Raw genomic sequence first — 22,839 nt, 5'->3', positions numbered from 1 at the left:
GCTTTAATTTTCAAAACAACACACAAACAAATCAGCTAACTCAGACCAGGCTCACCAGCCCCAGCAAATCCACTAACTGCCCAGGCTCCCTCCCACTCCACATTCCTCCCTGCGTGTACATTACAGGAAAAGTGGCTAGATTTTTCACAGCTTGTTTGGGAGTCATTAACTATGTTTTATGAATTCTACAACCTATTGTTTAGATATAAATCTTCTATGGCTAAAGACCCAGGACTACCGCATTCCAAGGACACCATTTCAATGTGAGAAGTGGTGTTCTCTTTTCTCGTTAGGTAATCTTTTGAAATCGGTGCTCCTAAGTACAAAGCAGTGTCTTTTCTACCCGGTGTGTAGGGGTAGCATCAGAAGACGATGATCAGAGCGAAGCACAGGTACTCAGAGAAGACAAAGCAGGATGCAGCTCGGATCACTCATTATTGCTTTCAGAGCCTTCTTTTCTCTGTCTTCTCCCAGTGCCTGTGCAGGCTCTCCCCACCCCCACTGAAGCACCCTGTCTTTGATTTGACAATGTGACACATATTCAGCCAGAATTCACATCATCATTTATTTGGAGAAAGCAAAAAGGAGTATATATGCTTTCAAGAAAGTAAAAGCAACGAGCTCATACAGCAAAAGTGTATAAACAAGTATATTATCTATTTAATTGCCTTAGCTGAACTTAAAAGCTCTGATCTTTAATTGCCTGATTGAACTGATCTAAAAAGCTACAATTTTTTAATCAAGGAGAAAATTAAATAGCTTTTTGGTAAATAAAAAGGCATCTTTAATCTTATTTTTATGGAATCCATGTTATTAAATATGGACAAAAACCTCTAAAATACTAAGTTAGCAAACACTCAACCTGGGTAAAATTCTCATGACAATGCTTTATGAAAGTCTTTGAGGACACCTGGCTTCTTCCATAAAAAACACACGCTTTTCAATGCAGAAGGGGCAAGGTTTTGGTTCTAGCAAGGAAAGCTGGCAGCCACCCCTGTATTTAGTGAGTGAACCGGGGCAGCTTGGTTACCCCTGCAGCTGAGGCCCGGAGCTGCTGGGGAATCGCTGACCCTCTGTGCTGCTCTTGTCTTTCTTTCTTCTTCTTTTTTTTTTTTTTTTTTTTTTTTTTTTGACAGGCAGAGTGGACAGTGAGAGAGAGAGACAGAGAGAAAGGTCTTCCTTTGCTGTTGGTTCAGAGAGCTGGCCTGGAAGAGGGGCAACCGGGACAGAATCCGGCGCCCCGACCGGGACTAGAACCTGGTGTGCTGGCGCCGCAAGGTGGAGGATTAGCCTAGTGAGCCGCGGCGCCAGCCTGCTGCTCTTATCTTTCTGTGCAGACACAGGCGGCTGCACACTCGCTCCCTGGCATTTACTTAAACTGAGACCCTGAAGCCACCCCTACCCATACTCAGCCCCTTGCAGGGTTCCCTCAGCTCACAGGGCTTTGCAGCAGGCTACTCTCTGGGAAGTGGGGCAGCCCACATGGATGGCCAAGACAAGTACAGGCTCGGATTTGCTAATGAAACCTCCACACCCTCAACTCATCAAACCACTCCCGTCCTCTAAAGCACTGCTCAGACAGCCCCTCGGAGACCCACACTCAACCAGGGCCAGGAAGAAGGACCCACTGGCCTCTGGGAGCTCTGGTCAGCTGCGTTTGCTCACTGTGATAAGGGCAGGGCTGGGGGAATGGACCGGGAGTCTGAACCAGGTCCTCATTTTTGGATCCAGACAAATCCATCTGAAACTTGTCTATCAAGACCCCTTTTCAAATGAAAAGAGCATTTAGTTCTCCCAGACATAGAGTAAAACTGAAACCAAATTATTTAGATTTGGGAATATTCAAGGTCTATCCACTTATTGGCACAACTGCTAGAGGAAAAACAAGGGTTACTACAGAATAACTCACACAGATTTCCCTATTAACTGCAGTTCCCAGTGATACTAAGCTCCCTAACGGGGCGTTAGGGCCACAGAGGAGGCATCCACGCCGGAATGATCCCAAGGCTCACTTGCACCATCACAACCCTCTAGTTTCCATGGCGCGGGCCCTCTTAACGAGGGCTTCGCTATTGAAAATTGATGTCTTCCTTTAGTCCCATTGTCAAGTGGATAGCAGATGTCCATGAAAATCAATAAAATTATGAGAATTGATCACTGGGTTAATTCCTATTAAAACGGTTATAACCACTTTATGGCCTGATGGGTGTGGGGAGGTGGAAGTACCAGGAACACACACAATTGAAGTGGTTCGTGTTAACTACCACTCTCTCTTGGTCCTGGGAGTGAAAAAGCTTTTATTTTTCTTTCACACCCTGCCCCCGCCATGTTTACATCCTGAATCACAGCAGAGGAAGCAACACTAACACAACTCACCCCCTTCCAGAATCTACACACTGCACCTCAGCACCCTAGAACAAGTGTGGACTCCTCATCCCTACCCCCCCCCAACACACATGCATGTGGGGACCATGCCATTATGCCCCGGAAAACAGAGTGGACTGGTTTTAAAGAAAAGTCTGGTTTCTGATTCCATTTCAATACTACAAGTACCTTGAAGAACAGAATTCAAACTTCTCTTGTCAAAATCTAAAGAGACAGCCTCTTTAAAATTCAGAATGCCTAGGATACTAAAACCACCCTCGGAAGAAAGCTGCCCTCCGAAACAGAGATGAGGTTTAGTTGAAGACATCCTTTTTTTCCCACTTCTTCCCCACACCTTTTTGTTTTTTAAATCCTTCTTTTAATCACATCTTCTGTGTATGCTGTGGCACTCCCCAAACCTACAAGAAGCTAGGATGAGCAGATGTGTAGAACTACATGGGACTGAGGACCACGAGCTTGAAGCTGCTCAGTCATAGTCGCTTTCTCACCTAATAGTTTATTCCAAGTGAATTCCGACATTTGGGGACCATTAAAGCCAACAAGAGGAGGGTCCTTTCAGAACATTCAGTAGTCACCTGATTCTTCTCTCGTGTGTTCTGTTAATAGGCTGGGGGACTATTTTTGATGCTTTCACCCAATGCCTTAAAAATCTCAATTTCTCTTTAAAAATTTTTTTTAGCTATTGTTAATTTTAAATTTATAAAACAAAAAATCATGACGTAGTACCACAATGAGTTCCTCTATGCACTTCACTCTGTTTCCCTGTTAATATCTAGTGTCTCTGCCACAATTAATGCACCACACCCAGACTTCCCTAATTTTTTAATCCAAAAAACTTTCATCCCTCAGATCCTTCCTAGCCTCTCTAGTAATCAACTTTCTATGTTCCATTTGAATTTTTCTTTAAATTTTAGCTTTCACATATAAGGGAGAAAGAGGGATATTTGTGTTTCTGTATCTGGCTTATTTTACTCAACATGGTGTCTTCCAATTCCATTCATTTTTCTGAAAATGACAGGATTTCATTTTGACAGCTGAAGAGCATTCCATCGCATATACACCACGTTTTCTTTAACCATTTATCTGATGATGGACAAGCTGTTTGATTCCAAGTGTTGGCTACTATGAACAGTACTGCTATAAACATGGTAGATTCAATGAGCTCACGTCTTCAGGGCATATACCCAGTAGTGAGATTGCTGGATTATATGGCAGTTCTATTTCTCGGTCTTAAAGAAATGTCCCTACTGTTTGCCAGGGTGGTTGCACTAATCTAAAGAGCGTAAGGGTTCCCCTAGCTCCACATCCTCTCTAGCACCTGCTGCTCTCTGACTGCTGGACAGCAGCCATTCTGACTGCGTGCCAGGTTTCACTTTCCAGGTCTGTGAAACCATCCCACCAGGAGCAGGGTATGAAGGCCCTGAAAGTTAATATAAGCAAGGATGCAACTGTGCAGAAACTGAAGGCTTTGCAGCAACTGGAGTTAAGTATGACAAATCAGACTCTGTCATTTTCAAATATTATGAAATATCTTTTTACATGTTTGGTAAATGTGATTCACAAAAATACAATGAACGTAATGGAGGGAGAAAACAAGAAAAACAACATTTATAAAGCAGTCATCATTTTGACTACTAAACATATCAGCTGGCTTAAATATCAGATCATGTAAAAAAACAAGGTACCCAGAGAGCCCAACCACCACTCCAAATTAAGACCGAGCTCATAAGTCTGCACATACCTCGATGCAAAATCTTTAAACTCCACAAATAGGTAAGGCCTTTAACAACCTGAATTTAGGAAAGAGAAAAAGTAAAATTATCATTTTTTAGAGGGAATATTTCACATTTAAATGTACTAACCACAATTCTTACATTAAAATTCTGTCAACAATAAGCATTTCTCCATCAGTTCCCAATTTGGTGGGGACATAAAATGCAGAGATACAGTTTCCTTTTTTGAGTGAGCTCATAATATTCTCAAGATCAGTCACACCAAGTGTATATCAAACAACAAGTACGTGTGTATCAAATGACCTGGAACTGTATACACACTCACCTCTTCTTAAAAATTTTACTTCAAAATAGTTTTAAATTTACAAAACAAAAGTTGTGAGGCAGAAATACAAAACACCCCCATAGCTCTCGCCCCACTTCCCTGTATCGGCTTATTTGTCACGACTGAGGAACCACACACTCTGACTTCCGAACGACCCTGGGAGCAGGCGAGGAGAGGGCAGTGGAAAAGCACAGACTTCTCTCTTTGTTTTCATTTCCTGCTCTTCTGTGTGTAAGCTTTTGTTAAGTCATGACGTATATGACCACAGAGAGAAATTTCTAAAAAGTCAGCAAACTAGTGAATGAAATGAGGCTCTTCTTGCCGATTGCCAGGAAGCTCGGCCAAGGTGCTGAGCCTTGAGACGGCATTCAGGCAAGGTGAAGGTGTACCATCAGTGTTCTCTTCAGACACCAAGGCCCTGGGAGACCCAGAGAGATGCAGAGTGACAACCAAACAGTGTCTGATCCCACACAGGATGCTGGGCCAGGAATGCTGCTGCCTTTGGTCCACAAATGACGTTACTGCACAACTGGAAAAATCTGAATAGGAAATAATATTGTGTCCACACTGATTTCTTTTTCAATGTGACTGTTAGGAAATACACACCTAAAGTATTTAGGGGTTAAGACCATCTCTGTGTCTTAGGGGGAAATGATGGCTTTTTAATCACATGTGTTAAACTGCTACTGGGTGGGAATTCTTTGTATTATTTTCACGAACACCATAAGTTTGAAACAATTTACTCTAAGTGTACTTTCAAAGCAGGAGGCTGGGTGTGGTTCCTAAATTGTGACCCACTTCATACTAATACCAGACAGTAATGGTAATGGGGAAGCGGGAGGTGGGGTATGAAACTCTGAACTGCTGCTTCATAATTTCTGTTTTGTAAGCTTCACTCTGTCCTGATTTGTTAAAAAGTTTAAAAAACAAAGCTCCTCCTTCCCATTTTTTAAATGAATTGGAACAGCAAAGAATGACGTTGATGAAGACAGCCCTCACGAGCGGGCTGCCTGCTGCTCACCACGTGCACACCACGTGCAGGCAAGGAGGAGGGAACACAAGGAGAAAACGTCAGGAACTGCTGGCGCTTTCTCCATCCACAGCCCGAGTTAGGAATAACTGGTCAAATGAGATGTGGAAAAAAAGGTGTTTTCAAGACCCTAAGCACACTGTGGTTCCAGGTATCACCCTCTACTGGAAAATTTAGTCAGTGGTTTTCATGAAGATCTTTCAAACTATTTGAATACAAACTGTTACCAAAGACGCAGCATGCACATGTTTTATTCACAACCGCTGACCCTAGATGCACGTGCATATGAGCTCATCACCTTCAACACTGTTCATAATTATACATCATTTACAGCGAGAAAACCATCATTACGCAAAATGCTTCACAAGAATTTAAAAGTGCCAATCACTACAGAAGGTTTTAGGTGAGGAGGGACAAGAACAAGAAAACCTATTACTACGAGAAGTCGCTGAGTGGTTTACACATCTTAAAATGGTGACAGGGTGACTGGGGCCACATACGCCAGGGCTGCAGATGACCCAGGACAACGGTAACAGAAGTGCAAAGGGAGAAAACCAATTTCCGAATACTGAAGATCTAGAAGAGAGTCTCCCTGAATGAACGCCCAGCAGAAGTGATCGCAGGGTAATTCTTCAAGCGGGGCTGGGTGGGCCCCGGAAACACTAGCTGACATGGTATGATCAACTCCCCATTGTGTTTGTCTATCATAGGAGAACAGGACACACTTTTATAACATGTGATTTCTTCCAGGGTTTGCAACACTGGCATTGCAATAAAACACTTGTGTTCTGGAGGGTAAGACATAAAAAACAAAGGGTCAGAATACTACTGATAATCTTATACAGGACACAAGAGAACAAAAAATTTCTTCAAATGTTTATAAAAATAACATCAATTTGAATAGTAGGAGGTCATCTTACTCAGCATGGAAGTTACTTTTTTGTTAAGAGTGATTTATCTATTTATTGGAAAGTTAGAATTACAGAGAGACAGACAGAGATCTTCCATCCATGGGTTCACTCCTTAGGTGGCTGTAACAAGCCAGGGCTGGGCCATGAACTAGGAGCTTCTTCCTAGTCTCCTACATGGGTGGCAGGGGCCCAACCCAAGCTTGGGTCATTTTCTGCCCCTTTTCCCAGGCCATTATCAGGGTGTTGGATCAGAATTGGAGCAGCTGGGACACAAACCAGCACCATATGGGATGCCAGCATCAGAGGCAGCAGCTTTAGCAGCCACACCCTAACACCAGCCCCGAGAAGTAATCTTATGCGTTCTGAGGAAGTAGGGTTAAACATCTCCACTTAGAATCTTATTTGCATATTATAAAATGCCCACTAAATATTTATGAAAGATGGTTAACCACTAAAACTAGTTCCACAGGAAATATACAAGGGGAAGGCAATCCAATATATTCAGATTGCCAGATAGAAAAAAAAATAGAACAAATACTGATTATATGGTATTTGTTAGAATGACAAATTTTGTTAAGGATTAATAAAGAAAGTACGATTCTTCCAACTTTACAGGCTATATTTTCCTCTAGGAACCTACAAATATTAGCATTCAAGGAAACTGGAAATGTATCCGTGGAAAAACTAGAGGGCATTATTGGTATGCGGGAGGCTCGGGTTCAAGATGACGACCTGACAAAGCCTTGACACAGAGTACTTCTATCTGCTGCCAATCCCTCAGTCCTCGACAGGTCCAGCGTACATCCCTTCCGTGACAACGTCAATCACCGTCAGCACTCAAAATGCAGGACACAGGGCCACTGCTCCAGAGATGAGAGCAAAACGCAGGCGTGTCAGGAAGCAGGAAGAGGCAGACAGGCACTCCTCTTTCCAGCTTCCGGTGGACGGGGATGAAAATCACGGAGCGTGTCCAACGGCTGCAGTCTTTACAAGGATTTCTTTGGGGAAAAATACTCTGGGGTTGCCGCTGGGGCGTGCTGGGTTCTAACGCTGCCTGAGATAAGGCCTGGCATATGAGTGCTGGTTGGAGTCCTGGCTGCTCTGCTGCTAATCCAGCTCCCTGCTAATGTGCCTGGAATACTGGGGCTCCTGCCACCACACAGGAGACCTGGATCAGTGTCAGGCTCCCGGCTTCCACCTGGCCCAGCCCTCGCGTTGCAGCCATCTGGGGAGCAAATCAGCAGATGGACGATCTCTCTCTTTCCTTCTCTCTCTCTCTGCCTTTCAAATAAATAAAAATAAATCTTAAAAAAAAAGAAACAAAAGGTCTCTTGTCATACAGCAAGAAATGCCTAAATGTGGTTAAAGACACAGTAAGAATATAAAGCAAACATATGTTTCACTCCATGATTCTCTCATTTCTACTTCTCTCTCTCTCTCTCTCTCTCTCTCTCTCTCTCTCTAAACCAGGCCTCCCATTCACTCCTCCTCCCATTTTTTTCTCATTCTCCGAGGAAAAGAGAGTAAAAGGATAAGGGATCTGGAAGCAGGTAGCCATGTTCTCAGGTCAGTGCTGACCGCCTGGACCCTACCTCCGCCATGCTCCCTGGCTTTCCAAGCATCACGCTGCCTGGGGTGAAGCACGTTCGGGAACCCACGCTTCAAGAGGGCTGCTTGAAGACTCAATGACCACCTCTCGTTCACAGAGCGCGCAGCAGGGACAGGCACAGGAAGTGTTCACGCATCCCCAGGTCCCTCCTCTTCCCCTCTGCTCCTAGCTAGAGCACCACACGCCTTCAAGGGCTCCCTGAGGAAGCTCAGGAGCAGGATGCTGGTGGTGCCTTCTGAGAGCTGTATGAGAAATAACCAAGGAGACTGGAAACCCAACGAGACTGCAGAGACACTGACTTAACAACCGTGACCTAGAACCCACTAATCTGCCAGTCTAACTGTGACTGAAACAAACCACCCAGTGCCAGGTGTCAGCCCGGTGCCAATCTGGGGACCCTCGGCTACAACAAAGTTTGCAGCCTATTCAAATTTCTCTCTCTTTCTCTCTCTTCCAAGGTATCATGCAACTTAATCTCTAGCAGAGTCTGTTGAAAATGGTAAAGAAAGAGCAAAATTATTAGAAGTAGTTTTTATTACTATGACCTTATAAGTCACAAAGGCTGGCAAAACTGGATATATTTAAGATTTTTTTCAAAAAAGCAAAAATCCCAACGAAGAAATCTAAGTACAAATGAACAACACTTTAGACTAGCACTTGCTTGACTGCTTCTTGCTGAAGTAATTTCTGTCATATTTTCCATTACTCCCCAGGCAAACCCTGTACTTGAGGCTGCACTGTTTTCTGCGGACTCCATCAGCCTCAGTCTTCCAGCCCCGCCCACCAGAACTGAGACCCAGTGGCCTCGTGTGGCCTCGTGTGTGTGCCCTGCTTAGAAGGGAGGCCAAGATTTCTATTTTTTTGCCCAGCTCAATAGGCAATGGGGTATACAGAACTTATATACTTTTTTCTTCCCCAATTGGCATCCTTGCCTTTTTTTTTTGCCCTTTATTATCCGTGCTATTAAACTTTAGAGCTAAGAACTGCCAAAAGCCACAAAGCATCCACCCCTCTCTTCGAGATTAAAAGAGGAAATGAAACATTTTTATTTTCATCTAAAATCGTGCTTTAGGTACTCAGACTTCATACTGAACTAATCCACCTACTTGTAGATGAGAAGCTGCTTAGCAGCGGTAGCATCAGAAAAGAAAGTTCTCATCACCCTGGGCAGTTCACACTAATAATTAGAAAGAAAAAAGGGAAGCTGGGAATTACAATGAACTGCGACTGAGGAAGCCTCCACGTTGGATTAAAGGATTTGGCTGTCAGTCTGCTGTACAACGAGTGTGGAAATCAGCCACTTAATTACGTGGTCCAGGGCATACGCACTTTGTTCTGCATTCACCCACTGCAGCTATCAGAGAGCCGTTAGTTTAGCAAGTGTTTACTATCACACCACCCTGTGGCTTCTCTTAGACACTGGCTGGCCTACCCTCCTCCAAATTTGAAATCTGCAGCTTACATAGTAATGTCAGGTTAGCTGGTACATTTCAGCAGTTTATTTGTCAACGCAGAATACAGGAAAACTGCTTTTAATCACAAGCGGAATAATTCCTAGGGGCAACTGAGGAAAAAAACTAAACACCAAGAATAGAAAACTGTGAAAATCTTCAAGAACTCAGAAGCATTTTTGCATAGGCTGTTTTAATAATTCTCACTTCCTAAGCATTTTCTAATCCTATCATCTGTAACAATAAAATGTCCAAAAAAGCCAGTTTCTTTTTGAAGAATCTGGAAATTTTACTTGTCAGTAGGAACACCAAGGTCCCTACAAAACCATGACAGCAGAACAGGGCAGAGCACCTAGAAGACGAAGAACGCCAGGTGACCACATTGTGGGTCTATGATAGACAAAAGTGATCAAAGCACTGGGAAGTAAGAAACTGGATTGGGATTAAAGAAAAAAAAAGGAAAAAAATTAAAAATTGGGATTAAAGAAAAAGAAGCATCCTGAAGATAGAGAAAGAACAGGCTTGAGCAGAGGGCCAGCTCACCCAGACTGCCTACCCTGAAGCAAATACTTACTGCGACTGCAATTCTTCCAAGGACATGTTCTGGAATTTTCCTATATACATCCAAAGATCCCCCTGTAGAGACAAATACCTTGTTACTATGAATGAAAACACCACACAGTGCACTGCGCTCCTTCTTAGTGTGTTCACTGTAAGAATCCACTTTCCCATCATGTGTAGGATAAAATGGGAGTTCAAGTCCAACTTTATTTAAGACACAGCATATTTCCAGATGCAGTACAATTGGACACTTCCATCTTATTTCCAAGCATACAGTCAACTGTACGAAAAAACGGAAGGCAAACAGTCAAGGGCTGCCTAAGAATGTACGTAAATTTAAACACATACACAAGACTCCAGAGATCAACATGACAACCACATTTAGGCATCTGCCTGGGTACCAGTTTTCTCAAATGTAAACCAAAGCCCTATCTTGAAATTTTCACATTAGCCAAACCAAACCGGTAGATGTAAGGTCCAAAATACACATAAAAACTAAAAAAGTATAGATAGCAACGTTCATGGTGTCTGAATGACTGTTATTCTGCAGCTTAGGTGCCGAGACAAGCAATCGATCTATTCCAAATGGTTTTCTGGAACTTCTCTTTTGATACCACTTTGAAAGCTACATGATGAGGTAAAAAACCCACAGTCTCATGATTTCACCACCTCTCTCTCAGTCAGATGATAGTCACTGACAGAATTCAGCAAACCAAACCCACCGAATTGTGAGCATAATTGAGGCAGGAGTCATTATTTTGTTTTTCATTTTCATTCATCTAGAAATTAGCACAGCAGATGTTTAATAAATACCTGTCAGACAAATGAATGAATGAGCTGAAATTACCATGGATTTCACCAGATCGGTGTGGCTGCTCTGAAGTGGTTTCAAAGGAGCAGATCTCAGGCCTGCCCTAGCAACAACAGCGTCACTGGCAGAAAGGAGGTCTCCTGGGTAACCATTCTGAAGAACTGAATACTCACTTTAAGTATAAATTTGTGTATGTTTAGAAAATTGGAATCTCACACAAGTGGCCTAAGAATCTCAGGAACAGAGTGTTTGAAAAGACAGTATGAGAGTTTTTTGTTTTTTTTTTTGACAGGCAGAGTAGACAGAGAGAGAGAAAGACAGAGAGAAAGGTCTTCCTTCCATTGGTTCACTCCCCAAATGGCCGCTACAACCCGCGTGCTGCGCCGATCCGAAGCCAGGAGCCAGGTGCTTCCTCCTGGTCTCCCATGTGGGTGCAGGGCCCAAGCACTTGGGCCATCTTCCACTGCACTCCCAGGCCACAGCAGAGAGCTGAACTGGAAGAGGAGCAACCGGGACAGAATCTGGCGCCCCAACCGGGACTAGAACCCGGTGTGCCGGCACCACAGGCGGAGGATTAGCCTATTAAGCCGCGCCGCCGGCCGTATGAGAGCTATTTTTAAAAAATATTTATTTATTTATTTGAAAGCGTTACAGAGACAGAGAGAGGGAGAATGAGAGAGAAAAGAGAGAGAGATCTATCTGCTGGTTCACTCCCCTGATGGCCGCCATCAGCCTAGGCTTGGTCAAGCCAAAGCCAGGAGCCAGGAGCTTCATTCAGGCCTCCCATGGGGGTGGCAGAGGGCCAAGCACTTGGGCCATCTTCTGCTGCTTTCCTCTGGCCATTAGCAGGGAGCTGGATCAGAAGTGGAGCAGCCAGAACTCAAACTGGCACACATATGGGATGCAGGCGGCAGTTTTGCCTGCTACAACACTGGCCCGGATATGAGAACTTTTTCAATACCTTGAAATAAACTTTAGGATTCCAATCAAGGTGTACCGATTTCTTTTTCATAAAGAAACTGTCCAGGATATTTGAGAAACATTTTTCCCATCAGAGGCTAAACACTGCTATTTACCATCTTACCACAGGTGTTTATAAGAGTGCCTCACAAGGCCCCAGTATGGAGCGTGCCATTCTTTTGAAATGCTGTAAGTCTATTCTGAAAACGTCAGGATTTTTACACCAAGTTTTCCTAAAGAGAAAAATGGAATCATTCTTCTCTGAAAAACAAACAAAAAAGCTATACATGCATATACGAAGCCACTGGCTCTGTGGTTTTCCTGATCCAAGCAGAGAGGAGGAAACAATCGCTCTCTCAGGTCACTTCTGCCTGCATTTCCAGAGCGGGACAAGAATCTGGGAAACCACAGTGTGACTCAGCTTACGCTTTCTCCTGCGCGCTCCTGGAGAGAGACTGAAAAACCACACTTCTGCAATGAGCTGAAACACTCTCACCAACTAAGATTTTTATTACAGACGCAGAGAAGGTGAAGAAAAAACATTTGTGCCCTCATGGATCTTTCCGAGGAACTGGCAGTTGCAAGGATGAACACTGTCAGGAGCGACGTTTACATGTGGGTGTCTGGAAGACTGAAAAGGCACCTCACGGGACCAACTACTTAGGAGTCGAAAGCCCACCCACATGTACCTGTAAGCAGTCTTAAGAGGAGATTTACTTTTAAGTAGGAGATAAATCAGAGTTTGATCAGCCAGTTGGGCAATGGTTTCAACAAGCCAAACCAAAACGACAAAGATCACCTTATGACCATCATCAGGAGATGAAGCCAAAGGGAATCCCACTTTGAGGTAGTTTACTTCTTTTGTTTCTGTAAATATCGCTTTAAAACGTCACTTTTCTTAGCCATTCTTACAAATGTTTACATCTCTGGCTCTGTATCATCAGAATCATCCTGTCATTTTCATGTTCAATAGCGATTAAAAAAAAAAAAAAAGGCTGTAGCTGATCTACTCAGAATTAAGTCTGTACTGAGCTCCACGAGTTCTCTTTGCAATTCAGTAACTCCTATCAGGCTCAAAATGGCAGAGGGATTTGGTGTAATAAAAATTACTAGATAAAAATCTAGTTTTGCTCTCATTTCTAAACTATAAGTCTATCCAAACAAGCAATTCTTAGATCTACCAACTTATCAAACAGTGGGGCTGGGAATAACATTAATGATGAGTCCCGTGATTATCTGACAGATGGGGGAAACTCACTCAGGAGATGTGTTCCAGCCATGCCCATGAGTCGGCTGATGGCAGAGCTCAGGGAAGACCCAAGCATTTGAACTCCAAAGAGCAGAAAAGCTATCTCACATAGCGTGAGCGTCACATGCAAACTTTCTGCAGCCTGAAATGTCTCGCTGATTGCCATATTGTAAGACATGCATGGACACAGTTTACCCATAGCTGACACACTGGTACTCAAGGCATTTAGAAACTTACTCATCTACAGCTTGGTTGCTTTGGGTTTTTGCTCATAATTCCAAGGCCACTAGTTTGCTCTCTGTGACGTGTCACTTTCTTGTGTTCCCTATCCATAGGTTACTCCTAACCAGTCATTACACTGCATGTCATTATCCACCATAGGAACCAAGAGGGAGACTTTTAGCAGTTCAGCAAAAACTCATGCCAAACAACTCCTTCTCTCACTCATGCTTCTCTTGATAAATTAGGGCCATCATCTTCATGAAAGTAGGCCAAAGGACTCGGGGTAAGGCCTGTGTTTACCCTACTACAGGGTCTAAAATATTAAATAGTACCTTAAGTGGAAGATACACACAAATATGTGGTAAACAATGAGAAGCAACATTACTATCATATTAGTCCCAACATTTTTTTTTAAGATGACCATATACATTAACAAAATTGAAATCTGAAGCCACAAGCAAAAATTTAGTAGGAAGTCTCTTAGCTTTCGCTAATTTGAAAATGTGAGGGGGTTTTAAAAATTTTCATGGAAAAACTGAATTAATAATATACATTTTCTATGAATTTCTGAAGCCCCCTCATATAAAAAAAGCCCTTTCTTTGTTTGAAGCATATTTTTTGCAGGAGGTGGAGTGGAAAACAATTTATTCCATGCATTCCTAGGGGTGGGCATTCAGGGCAGTGGTTAAGATGCCACTTGGTATGCCCACATCACATGTCAGAATGCCTAAGTTTGAGCTCTGGCTCCACTCCCAATTCCAGCTCCCCGTTAAGGCACACCTTGGGAGGTGGCAGGGGATGGCTCAAGTATCAGGGTCCCTGCCACCCATCTGGGAGACCCAGACTGAGTTCTGGGACTCTGGCTAGCCTCAGCTGTTGCACATTTAGGAAGTGAATCAGTAGATGGAAGATCTTTGTCTCTTTGTCTCTCTGGTTTTCAAATAAAAATAAACAAATAAAAGTTTTGAAAAACATTCACATATTCAGAGATCCTCTATTTGGGTATTTCTGAGTGTATTTAGTTTTAACTTAAAAAGAAAGCATATCACATCACTTCCCAACTTTAAACTTTCCAATGGCTTCCTAATAAAGTCTACTTGAAACTCCAACTTGCCAGGGCCCACAAGGCCTGCATGGTCGTGCCAGACTTCTCTGGCCTCTTGTCTGGCCCCAGGCAGTCTCATCATCACTCTCTGGTCACCCTGGCCTTCTTGGTGGCCCTTGATCACATCCAGCTTGCTTCTACCTTGGAGCATTTTTCTTGCTACTCTCTTGGCCTCAAAGTTCTTGCCTACGACTTCCCTGCGTTACTTCACTGACATTACAATTTCCACGAAACTGCTACAAAAAGCCATCCCCGATAATCTTAATGATAATTTTTGATGGATTAAGGGTAGAGATTTGATTCAGTGTGGTGGACAGGAGGTAGGCCTGGTGGGAGGTCTTTGAGTCACTGGAGACATGTCCTAGGAGGGTAGTTCTTGCAAGAACGATGATTATTTGAGTTCAAATTCAGTCTAGGTTCTGTTTTATATGTAAACAGAAACTGATGTACATCTGTACATCTCCAACTATCATGTCCAAATAATAATAAAAAAAGAAAGTAGCGGCCAGCTTTGTGACACAGTGGGTTGAGCTGCTACGTGCAACGTCGGCATTCCACAGGAACACTGGTTTGAGTCTCCACTGCTCCACCTTGCATCCAGCTCCCTGCTAATGTGAATGGGAAAGCAGAGGAAGATGGCCCAAGTTGTTGGGTTCCCTCCACCCAACTGGGAGACCAGGATGGAGTCCCTGGCTCCTGGCTTTGGCTTGTTGTGGCCATTTAGGGAGTGAACCAGCAGATGGAAGCCCCCTTCCTCTAACTCTACCTTTCAAATAAATAAATAAATCTTTTTCTTTTAAAAAAGAAAGTGTAAAGAACTAAAAAAGTATAAGAAAAATGTTGACTTAAACAGAGAATATCTAACATGGGACAGAAATCATATATAACCAAGCAGAAACTCTAAAGTGGAAAAGTACATTAACCAAAATGGAAAATTCAATAGATAGGATCATCAGTATGTTTGAGAAGGCAGAAAAAAGAATCAAGGGACAGGAAGACAGGTCAATTGAGATTATCCAGTATGAGGAAAAGAAGGAAGAATAATGAAGAAAAATGAATATCATTCTCAGAGGACTACAGCACATTATCAAGCACACCTAACATATGCACAATGGGAACCTGACAAAGAGAAGAAAGGGTCAGGAAGAATATCTGAAAAGATAAGGATAGGAAGTGGTCAAATTTGATGAACAATTTAATCTACACTTCCAAGAACCTCAATAAACTCCACATAGGATAAACTCAAAAAGGTCCGCACCTAGACACATCATCATCAAACTGTCTATAGCCAAAGACAAAAAGAGAATCTCGAAGGCAGCAAAGCAAGTGACACATCAAATACAGGAATTCTTAAAAAGCTCAGCAGCTGGAGGCTGGCAACGTGGTACAGCTTGTGACGCTGGCATCTCACATCAGAGCGCCAGTTCAAGTCCTGGCTGCTCTGCTTCCAATCCAGCTTCCTGCTAATGTGACTGGGAAACAGCAGAAGACAGCCTAACTCTGTGGGCCCCTACCACCCACGTGGGAGGCCAGGATGGAGTTCCTGTCTCCTGGCTTTGGCCCGGCCCTGACCTGGCTGTTGTGGCCATTTGGGGACCAGAGTGAACCATGGCTGGAGGATCTCTGTCGCCTTTCTTTGAGTCTCTCCCTCTCTGTCACTATGCCTTTCAGGTACAATAAATAAAAAGATGTGTTTAAAAAGCCAATAGGTGGGGCTGGCACTGTGGCGTAGTGGGCTAAGCCTCTGCCTGCAACATTGGAACCCATACAGGTGCCGGTTCTAGTCCTGGCTGCTCTCTTCTGATCCAGCTCTCTACTATGGCCTGGAAAAGCAGTGGAAGATGGCCCAAGAGGGAGACCCAGAGGAGGCTCCTGGCTCCTGGCTCCTGGCTTTGGATTGGCTCAGCTCCGGCTGTGTGGCCGTCTAGGCAGTGAACCAGCAGATGGAAGACTTTCCTCTCTGTCTCTCCCTCTGTCTGTCTGTAACTCTACCTCTCAAATAAATAAATAAAATCTTAAAAAAAAAAAAAAAACCAAAGCTGACTATTAGTAAGAAACTATGGATGTTAGGGGTTATAGAATGATATATTCAGGCTGGCGCCGCGGCTCACTAAACTAATCCTCTGCCTGCGGTGCCGGCACCCTGGGTTCTAGTCCCAGTTGGGGCGCCAGATTCTGTCCCGGTTGCTCTTCTTCCAGTACAGCTCTCCGCTGTGGCCCGGGAAGGCAGTGGAGGATGGCCCAAGTGCTTGGGCCCTGCACCTGCATGGGAGACCAGGAGGAGGCACCTGGCTCCTGGCTTCAGATCAGCGCAATGCCGGCCATAGCAGCCATTTGAGGGTGAACCAACAGAAGGAAGACCTTTCTCTCTCTCTCTCACTGTCTAACTCTGCCTGTCAAAAATAAATAAATAAATAAAGCAGAAATGCTAAGAAAAAAAAGAATGATATATTCAAATGGCTGAACAAAAAAGACTATCAATCAAAAATTTTAAGTCAATAAAATTATTCTAAAAACACATCCCCAGATAAACAAAAACAGAGACTTCTTCTTTAGCTGACGTACCCTACAAGAAATAAAAGGTACTCTTTCAGCATCAAACTCAGTAACTCAAATTCATATGAAGGGATGGAAAGTACTGGTGAAAGTAACTGCATTACTAAATTGCTTTTCCTCTTGATTAAAAAGACAACTTCATAAAGCAATAATTAGAAATCTGTGTTAGACATACAATATGTAAGTGTGTAATTACATAGTTTAAACAACACAAAGGAAGGAAGAAGGAATGGCTCCACAGTGGAGTAGTTTTTGTATACTATTAAAATGAAGTTGTTATTAACTTGAAGCAAACTATTACAAGTTAAGATGTTAACTGTAATTCTTAGAGCAACTACTAATACTACAACTGGTAAAAATATAGTAAAAGAAAACACACAGAAGTTGAAATGGCACATTGATTGGAAAGTAGCTAGGAGCAAATGGTTTGTGCCACAGTTAAGATACTGCTTCAGACTACCTGTATGGCATATCCAAGAGCCTGGGCCTGAGCCTCAGCTCCGCTCGAAATTCCAACTTCCTGCCAATGTGTACCTTGGAGGCTGCAGGTACTTGGGTCCATGCCACTCACATGGGAGACCAGAATTGAGTTCTCACCTCCTGGCTTCAGACTGGCCCAGCCTCAGATGTTATAGGTATCTAGCAAGTGAACTAGCAGATGGGAGATCACTCACTCTCTTAGCTTTTCAAATAAATAAAATAAATCCTCAAAAGAAAATATGCATTCAACAGGTAAGAAAATAGCAACAGAGGAATAGAGGAACATAAAAGATGATTTAACACTTTTAGAAGAAAACAGTGAGATGGTAGATATAAATCTTGTAAGTAACTACATTAAATGTAAATGTAAATGACTTAAGCACTCTAATTAAATATGAGATTGGCAGACTGGATTTTGAGAAATGATCTAAGTATACGCTTCCTTCCGACAAGATTCAGATTCAAAGACCCAAGTAGGATGAAGATAAACAATGAAAAATGATACAATGTGCATGCAGAACCAACAGAGAAAGGGGCGTGGCTACACTAACATTAGACAAATATAGTTACTAAAAACAAACATTTTCTAAAAACAAAGGGGTCGATCCATCATGAGGTAACAATTATAAACATATAAGCATCTGACCTCAGAGTACCAAAACACTTGAAGCATGAAGTGACAGAGCTGAAAGGAGACACAGACAACTGGAAACTGTTAGTGGGAGACTCTGATATCTCACTTTTAAAAAGTGGATAAAACAATGACACAGATGAAAGAGGAAATAAAATACTGAATAGTGCTGTAAGCCAACTAGATCCAACATATACGGGCGCCGGTTTGAGTCCCGGCTGCTTCACTTATGATCCAGCTCCCTGCTAATGTGCCTGGAAAAGCAGCAGGAGACGGCCCCTGAGAAAGTGGAAGCGAAGCTCAAGAAGGCTGCTGAGGAGGGTAAGAAATCAGGCCAAAAAGTGCACGCACAGGGGGACACAGGAGCAAAGGGAAACAGGCCGGGGTTGTTCACCAGGAAGCTAAAGAAGGCTCGTCTGCAGAAAATGGAAACTCAACATGGGAGCGTCCAGCCTCTGATGAAGCAGCACAGAGAGAAGCCAAGTCTGGTTAATATCATTCACCATGTCTATCAGGGATCCCAGTCTCCCTTCTTGTACAATCCAGAGGAAAATTTTTATCAACTATTTTGTAAATCAAGTTTTTTAGTAGCTCTAGGAACATTTTTAAGAAGGAGGGAAGCCCACCCCATCCCATTTTTTAAGTGTAAATGATTTTTTATGAGGTGAAGTAATTTGCTGGTTGTTTACTTTTTGGGACAACCAGAAGAGTGGCATACTGGATTATGGGAGGCTTTGTCTATCTTGGGTGTCAGCTTAACATTCCATAGGTGGGGGTGGTTTTTATATCCTACAATACAATGCGTACTAAATGGCAATTTGGAATCTCAGTTGTGCATTTAATCTGTCTTGAAAGTTTTCAGTTACTTCTCCTGCATTGTTTAGTAGAATTGTTTCCTATAGGAAACTACTCCTTGTCACTGTGTGGGAACTACGTGTGCTCTGTAACACCTTCGGTTGTGGGAGTCCAGTTTTCCTAATGATTGTGTTCATGTGCTGCGAAAGACTGAAAATTTGAGTATGTCATGTAGATCATACTAAGTTGTGAATAGGTGGGATTTATGTAACAGCAACATTTGAAGATACTTGTACTTGACAGCCTCTTAAGGAAGAGTTGCCTAAGATTTGGTGCTGGAAAGTGACTGGAATAACTTTAAAAAAATAATGACAACTCATGGCTTTTTAGATTTTTGGTATGTATGTTAAGAACTGTGCACAAGTTAAAATGTGTGTGCTGATTCTCAATGCCAATGAAATCTCAATTATGAACAAAAAAAAAAAAAAAAGAGAGAGAGAAAGAAATTAAATGACACAGTCCTGAATAAAAACGGGTCAAAAAGAATCACAAAGCATTTTTTGTGGTGGGGGAGGGGAGTTAGATTCACAATATACCACCAGTTCTAGGTTGCAGCTAAAGCAGTGCTTATAGGGAAGTATTATAGCAAATGTCTGTATTAAATCAGAATAAAGATTGCAAATTGCTCTCCTAACTCTCCACCTTAAAAAAAAAGTAGCAAACAAAACCCAAAGGAAGTAGAAGACATTATGAAGTCAGAACAGAAATAAAATAGAAAATAGAGAAAAAAAATGAAATCAAAAGTTGGTTCTTTGACAAAGATTAAAGAAACGGACAAACTTTCAGCTACACTGACCAATAAAACAGAAAACAGAAGTCCTAAAAGCTTCAGTGGAAGAGGGAACATTTCTACTGATTTCACAGAAATAAAAAGGATTATAAGGGAATATTAGGAATCATCGCATACCATCAAATCAGATGAGCCAGATGAAACAACAAATTCCTAGAAAGATAGAAATTATCAAAGCTGACTCAAGAAGAAATAAAATATTTGCATAAACCTGTTACTATTAAAGAGGTTGAACTAGTAATAAAAAATATTATATAGCCTTAGAAAAGAAGGAAATTCTCATATATGTTACAAAAAATGGGTGAACTCAGAGGACACAACACAAATTAAATAAGCCAGTCACAAGAAGATTATGACTGCAAGTACATGAGCTACCTACAACAGTCAAATTCAGACAGAAAGTAGGAAGCTGTTTTCCAGTGGCTGGGAGGAGGGGTGAACAGAGAGTTACCACTTAAGTTTCAGCCTTGTAAAACAAAAAGAGATCTGGAGATGGAGGTGGTGATGTTTGCAGAACAGTGGCAATGTACTTAAAGCTTCTGAATATTTAAAATGATGAATATGTAAACCATAATTAAAAAAACCTACAAAGAAAATGTCAGAACCAGGTTTCTTGGGTGAATTCTATCAAATGTTTAAAGAAGACTTAACATCACAAACTCACAAAATTTTCAAAAAAACCCAGAATATTAGATAACACTTCCCAATTCATTCTATGAGACAAGTATTATCCAGATATCAAAACCAGAGAGGTATTACAAGGCAAGAAAACTATGTGGACCAATATCCCTTCTGAATATGGATGTAAAAATTCTTAACAAAATACTAGCAAACTGAATTCAGCAATACAGTCAGGAGCAACACAACAGCATTTTGGTCCACAATGCAGTGCTCATATGACGGACGATACAGCAGGACAGCCCTGGGTGTGCAGTTGTCAATACCACCTAGGCTGGCATCCGCACTGTCTGCACGGTGACGGAACTGCCTGACAACACACGTCTCAGAGCACATCCCCAGAAGCAACACATGATCATGCACAAAAAGGACAGGTGGAGTGATTCCAGGATTCTAAGACTGGTTCATTCAGCTGGGTGGTAATAATCCCATCTTATGTGATAAAGTGATCATATGAAGTGTGGAATTGATCATATAGATAGGATTAAAAGTCAAAGGAATCACATAGATAAGACCAAGTGTCTGGTAATAACAATAGATAGAATTATAAAGGAGAGAATGATCCAACATGGGAAGCAGTCCACACAGCAGACTCATAGAATGACAAACGCCCTAAACATCACTCTGACCTCAGAATCAGCCCCTAAGGCATTTGGATCTAGCTGAAAATCCCATGAGAGTATTTCAGGCATGGAAAGCCAAAACACAGTTGCAAAAACTGTTCTGCATGAATGATTTCTGTGCGTGAGACCCCAGTGGAAATAAGGGGCCATCAAAGAAGGATGTACTTTTCTCTGAAGAGAGGAGAGAACTTCCACTTTGCATATAGCCCTGTCTAAATACTGATGGAGTTTATGGACTCAAAAGGCTTCCATAGCCTTGGCTGCTCATGTCAAGAGCCTCGGGTGGTCACTGATGTCAAAAATAAGAATGTTAGGGGCAGGGGCTGTGGAACAGCAGACTAAAGCCCCAGCCTGCAGTGCTGGTATCCCATATGGGTGCCGGTTTTGAGTGCTGGCTGCTCCACTTTCAATCCAGCTCTCTGCTATGGCCTGGGGAAGCAGTAGAAGATGGCCCAGCTCCGTAGGCCCCTGCGACTGTGTGGGTGACCTGGAAGAAGCTCCTGGCTTTAGATCAGCTCAGCTCTGACCCTTGCGGTCATTTGGGGAGTGAACCAGCAGAATGGAAGACTTCTCTCTCTCTCTCTCCCCCTCTCTCAGGCTCTACCTCTCTCAGTAACTCTTTCAAATAAATAACATAAATCTTAAAAAACTTGTCTTCAAATTGTACTTTATACTTTTTTAAAAAGATTGATTTATTTATTTGAAAGTCAGAATTACACAGAGAAAGAAGGAGGGGCAGAGAGAGAGAGAGGTCTTCCATCTGCTGGTTCACTCTCCAACTGGCTGCAATGGCTGGAGCTGTACCAATCCAAAGCCAGGAGCCAGGAGCTTCTTCTGGGTCTCTCACACAGGCACAGGGGCCCAAGGACTTGGGCCATCTTCCACTGCTTTCTCAGGCCATAGTAGAGAGCTGGATTGGAAGTGGAGCAGCTGGGACTTGAACTGGTATGCATATGGGATACCGGCACTGCAGGCGGCGGTTTTACCCACTGCAATACAGCGCCGGCCCCTGTACTTTTACACTTCGTTTGTGTGGGTGCAAACAGCTGAAATCTCTACTTACTATAGAGTTGGTCTTCTGTATATAAAATCAATTAAAAATGAATCTTAATAAAAAATGGAATGGGAAAGGGAGTAGGAGGTGGGATAGGAGTGGGGGAGGGAGGGGGGGAATGGGGTGAAAAACCACTATATTCCTAAAGCTGTACATATGAAATTTGTATTCATTAAATAAAAACCTTCTAAAAAAAGGACTGGTTCACCATGTGTTATCAACTAATGTAATGTACCATATCAATGGAAAAGAGGGCCAAAACCACATGCTAATTTTAAAAGACATAGAAAAAAATTGAAAAAAAATTATTATGAATTCATGATTAAAAAAAAGAAGTCCAAAAACAAACTAGAAACAGAAGGCAGAAGGGAATGTCCTCACTTTGATAAAGGCCAGCTACCGGAGACCCACAGTTACTATCACACTTCGTGGTGGAAGACGGAGTTGAAAGGTTTCCCTCTAAGACCAGCAGCAGCAGGAGGAGGTCTGTTCTAACCACTTCCACTCACACAGTCCTGAAGGTTCCAGCCGGGTAATTACACAAGAAAAAGAAATAAAGGGCATCGCCATTGGAAGGGAAAAAGCAGATGGTGGCATCTGCTTGTACACAGAAAACCCCAAGGCATCCACAAAAACCTGTGAAAATGAATGCTGTGAGATACATGACCAATACACAAAATCGATTGTATTCCTATACACCAGCAGGGAATAATCCAAACACAAAGGAAAAAGGGAGTGGGCATGTAGCCTAGTGGTCAAGATGCCCACCCCCGCACCTAAGTGCCTGGGTTCAATTCCCAGTACTGGCTCCTGATCTAGC

General features: G+C 42.7%; 1 protein-coding gene across 5 annotated transcripts in view; it reads right to left on the bottom strand.

The window, feature by feature from the left end:
* Window positions 1-22,839, bottom strand: part of MAP2K5 (mitogen-activated protein kinase kinase 5) — a 271,279-nt gene that overhangs the window by 144,501 nt on the left and 103,939 nt on the right. For all 5 annotated transcript variants that reach the window (XM_051821811.2, XM_002718071.5, XM_002718072.5 and 2 more), the window contains 2 exons: window positions 10,019-10,080; window positions 4,127-4,175 (listed from right to left, as the gene is read on the bottom strand). In XM_051821811.2, coding sequence (XP_051677771.2) covers window positions 4,127-4,175; window positions 10,019-10,080 — 111 coding nt within the window. The remainder of the gene's footprint in view (window positions 1-4,126; window positions 4,176-10,018; window positions 10,081-22,839) is intronic.

Source organism: Oryctolagus cuniculus, chromosome 12 (genome assembly GCF_964237555.1).
Source record: "Oryctolagus cuniculus chromosome 12, mOryCun1.1, whole genome shotgun sequence".
NCBI classification, from domain to species: domain Eukaryota; kingdom Metazoa; phylum Chordata; class Mammalia; order Lagomorpha; family Leporidae; genus Oryctolagus; species Oryctolagus cuniculus.
Note: the sequence above shows the minus strand (reverse complement) of the source record. Positions and strands in the feature narration are given on the sequence as shown.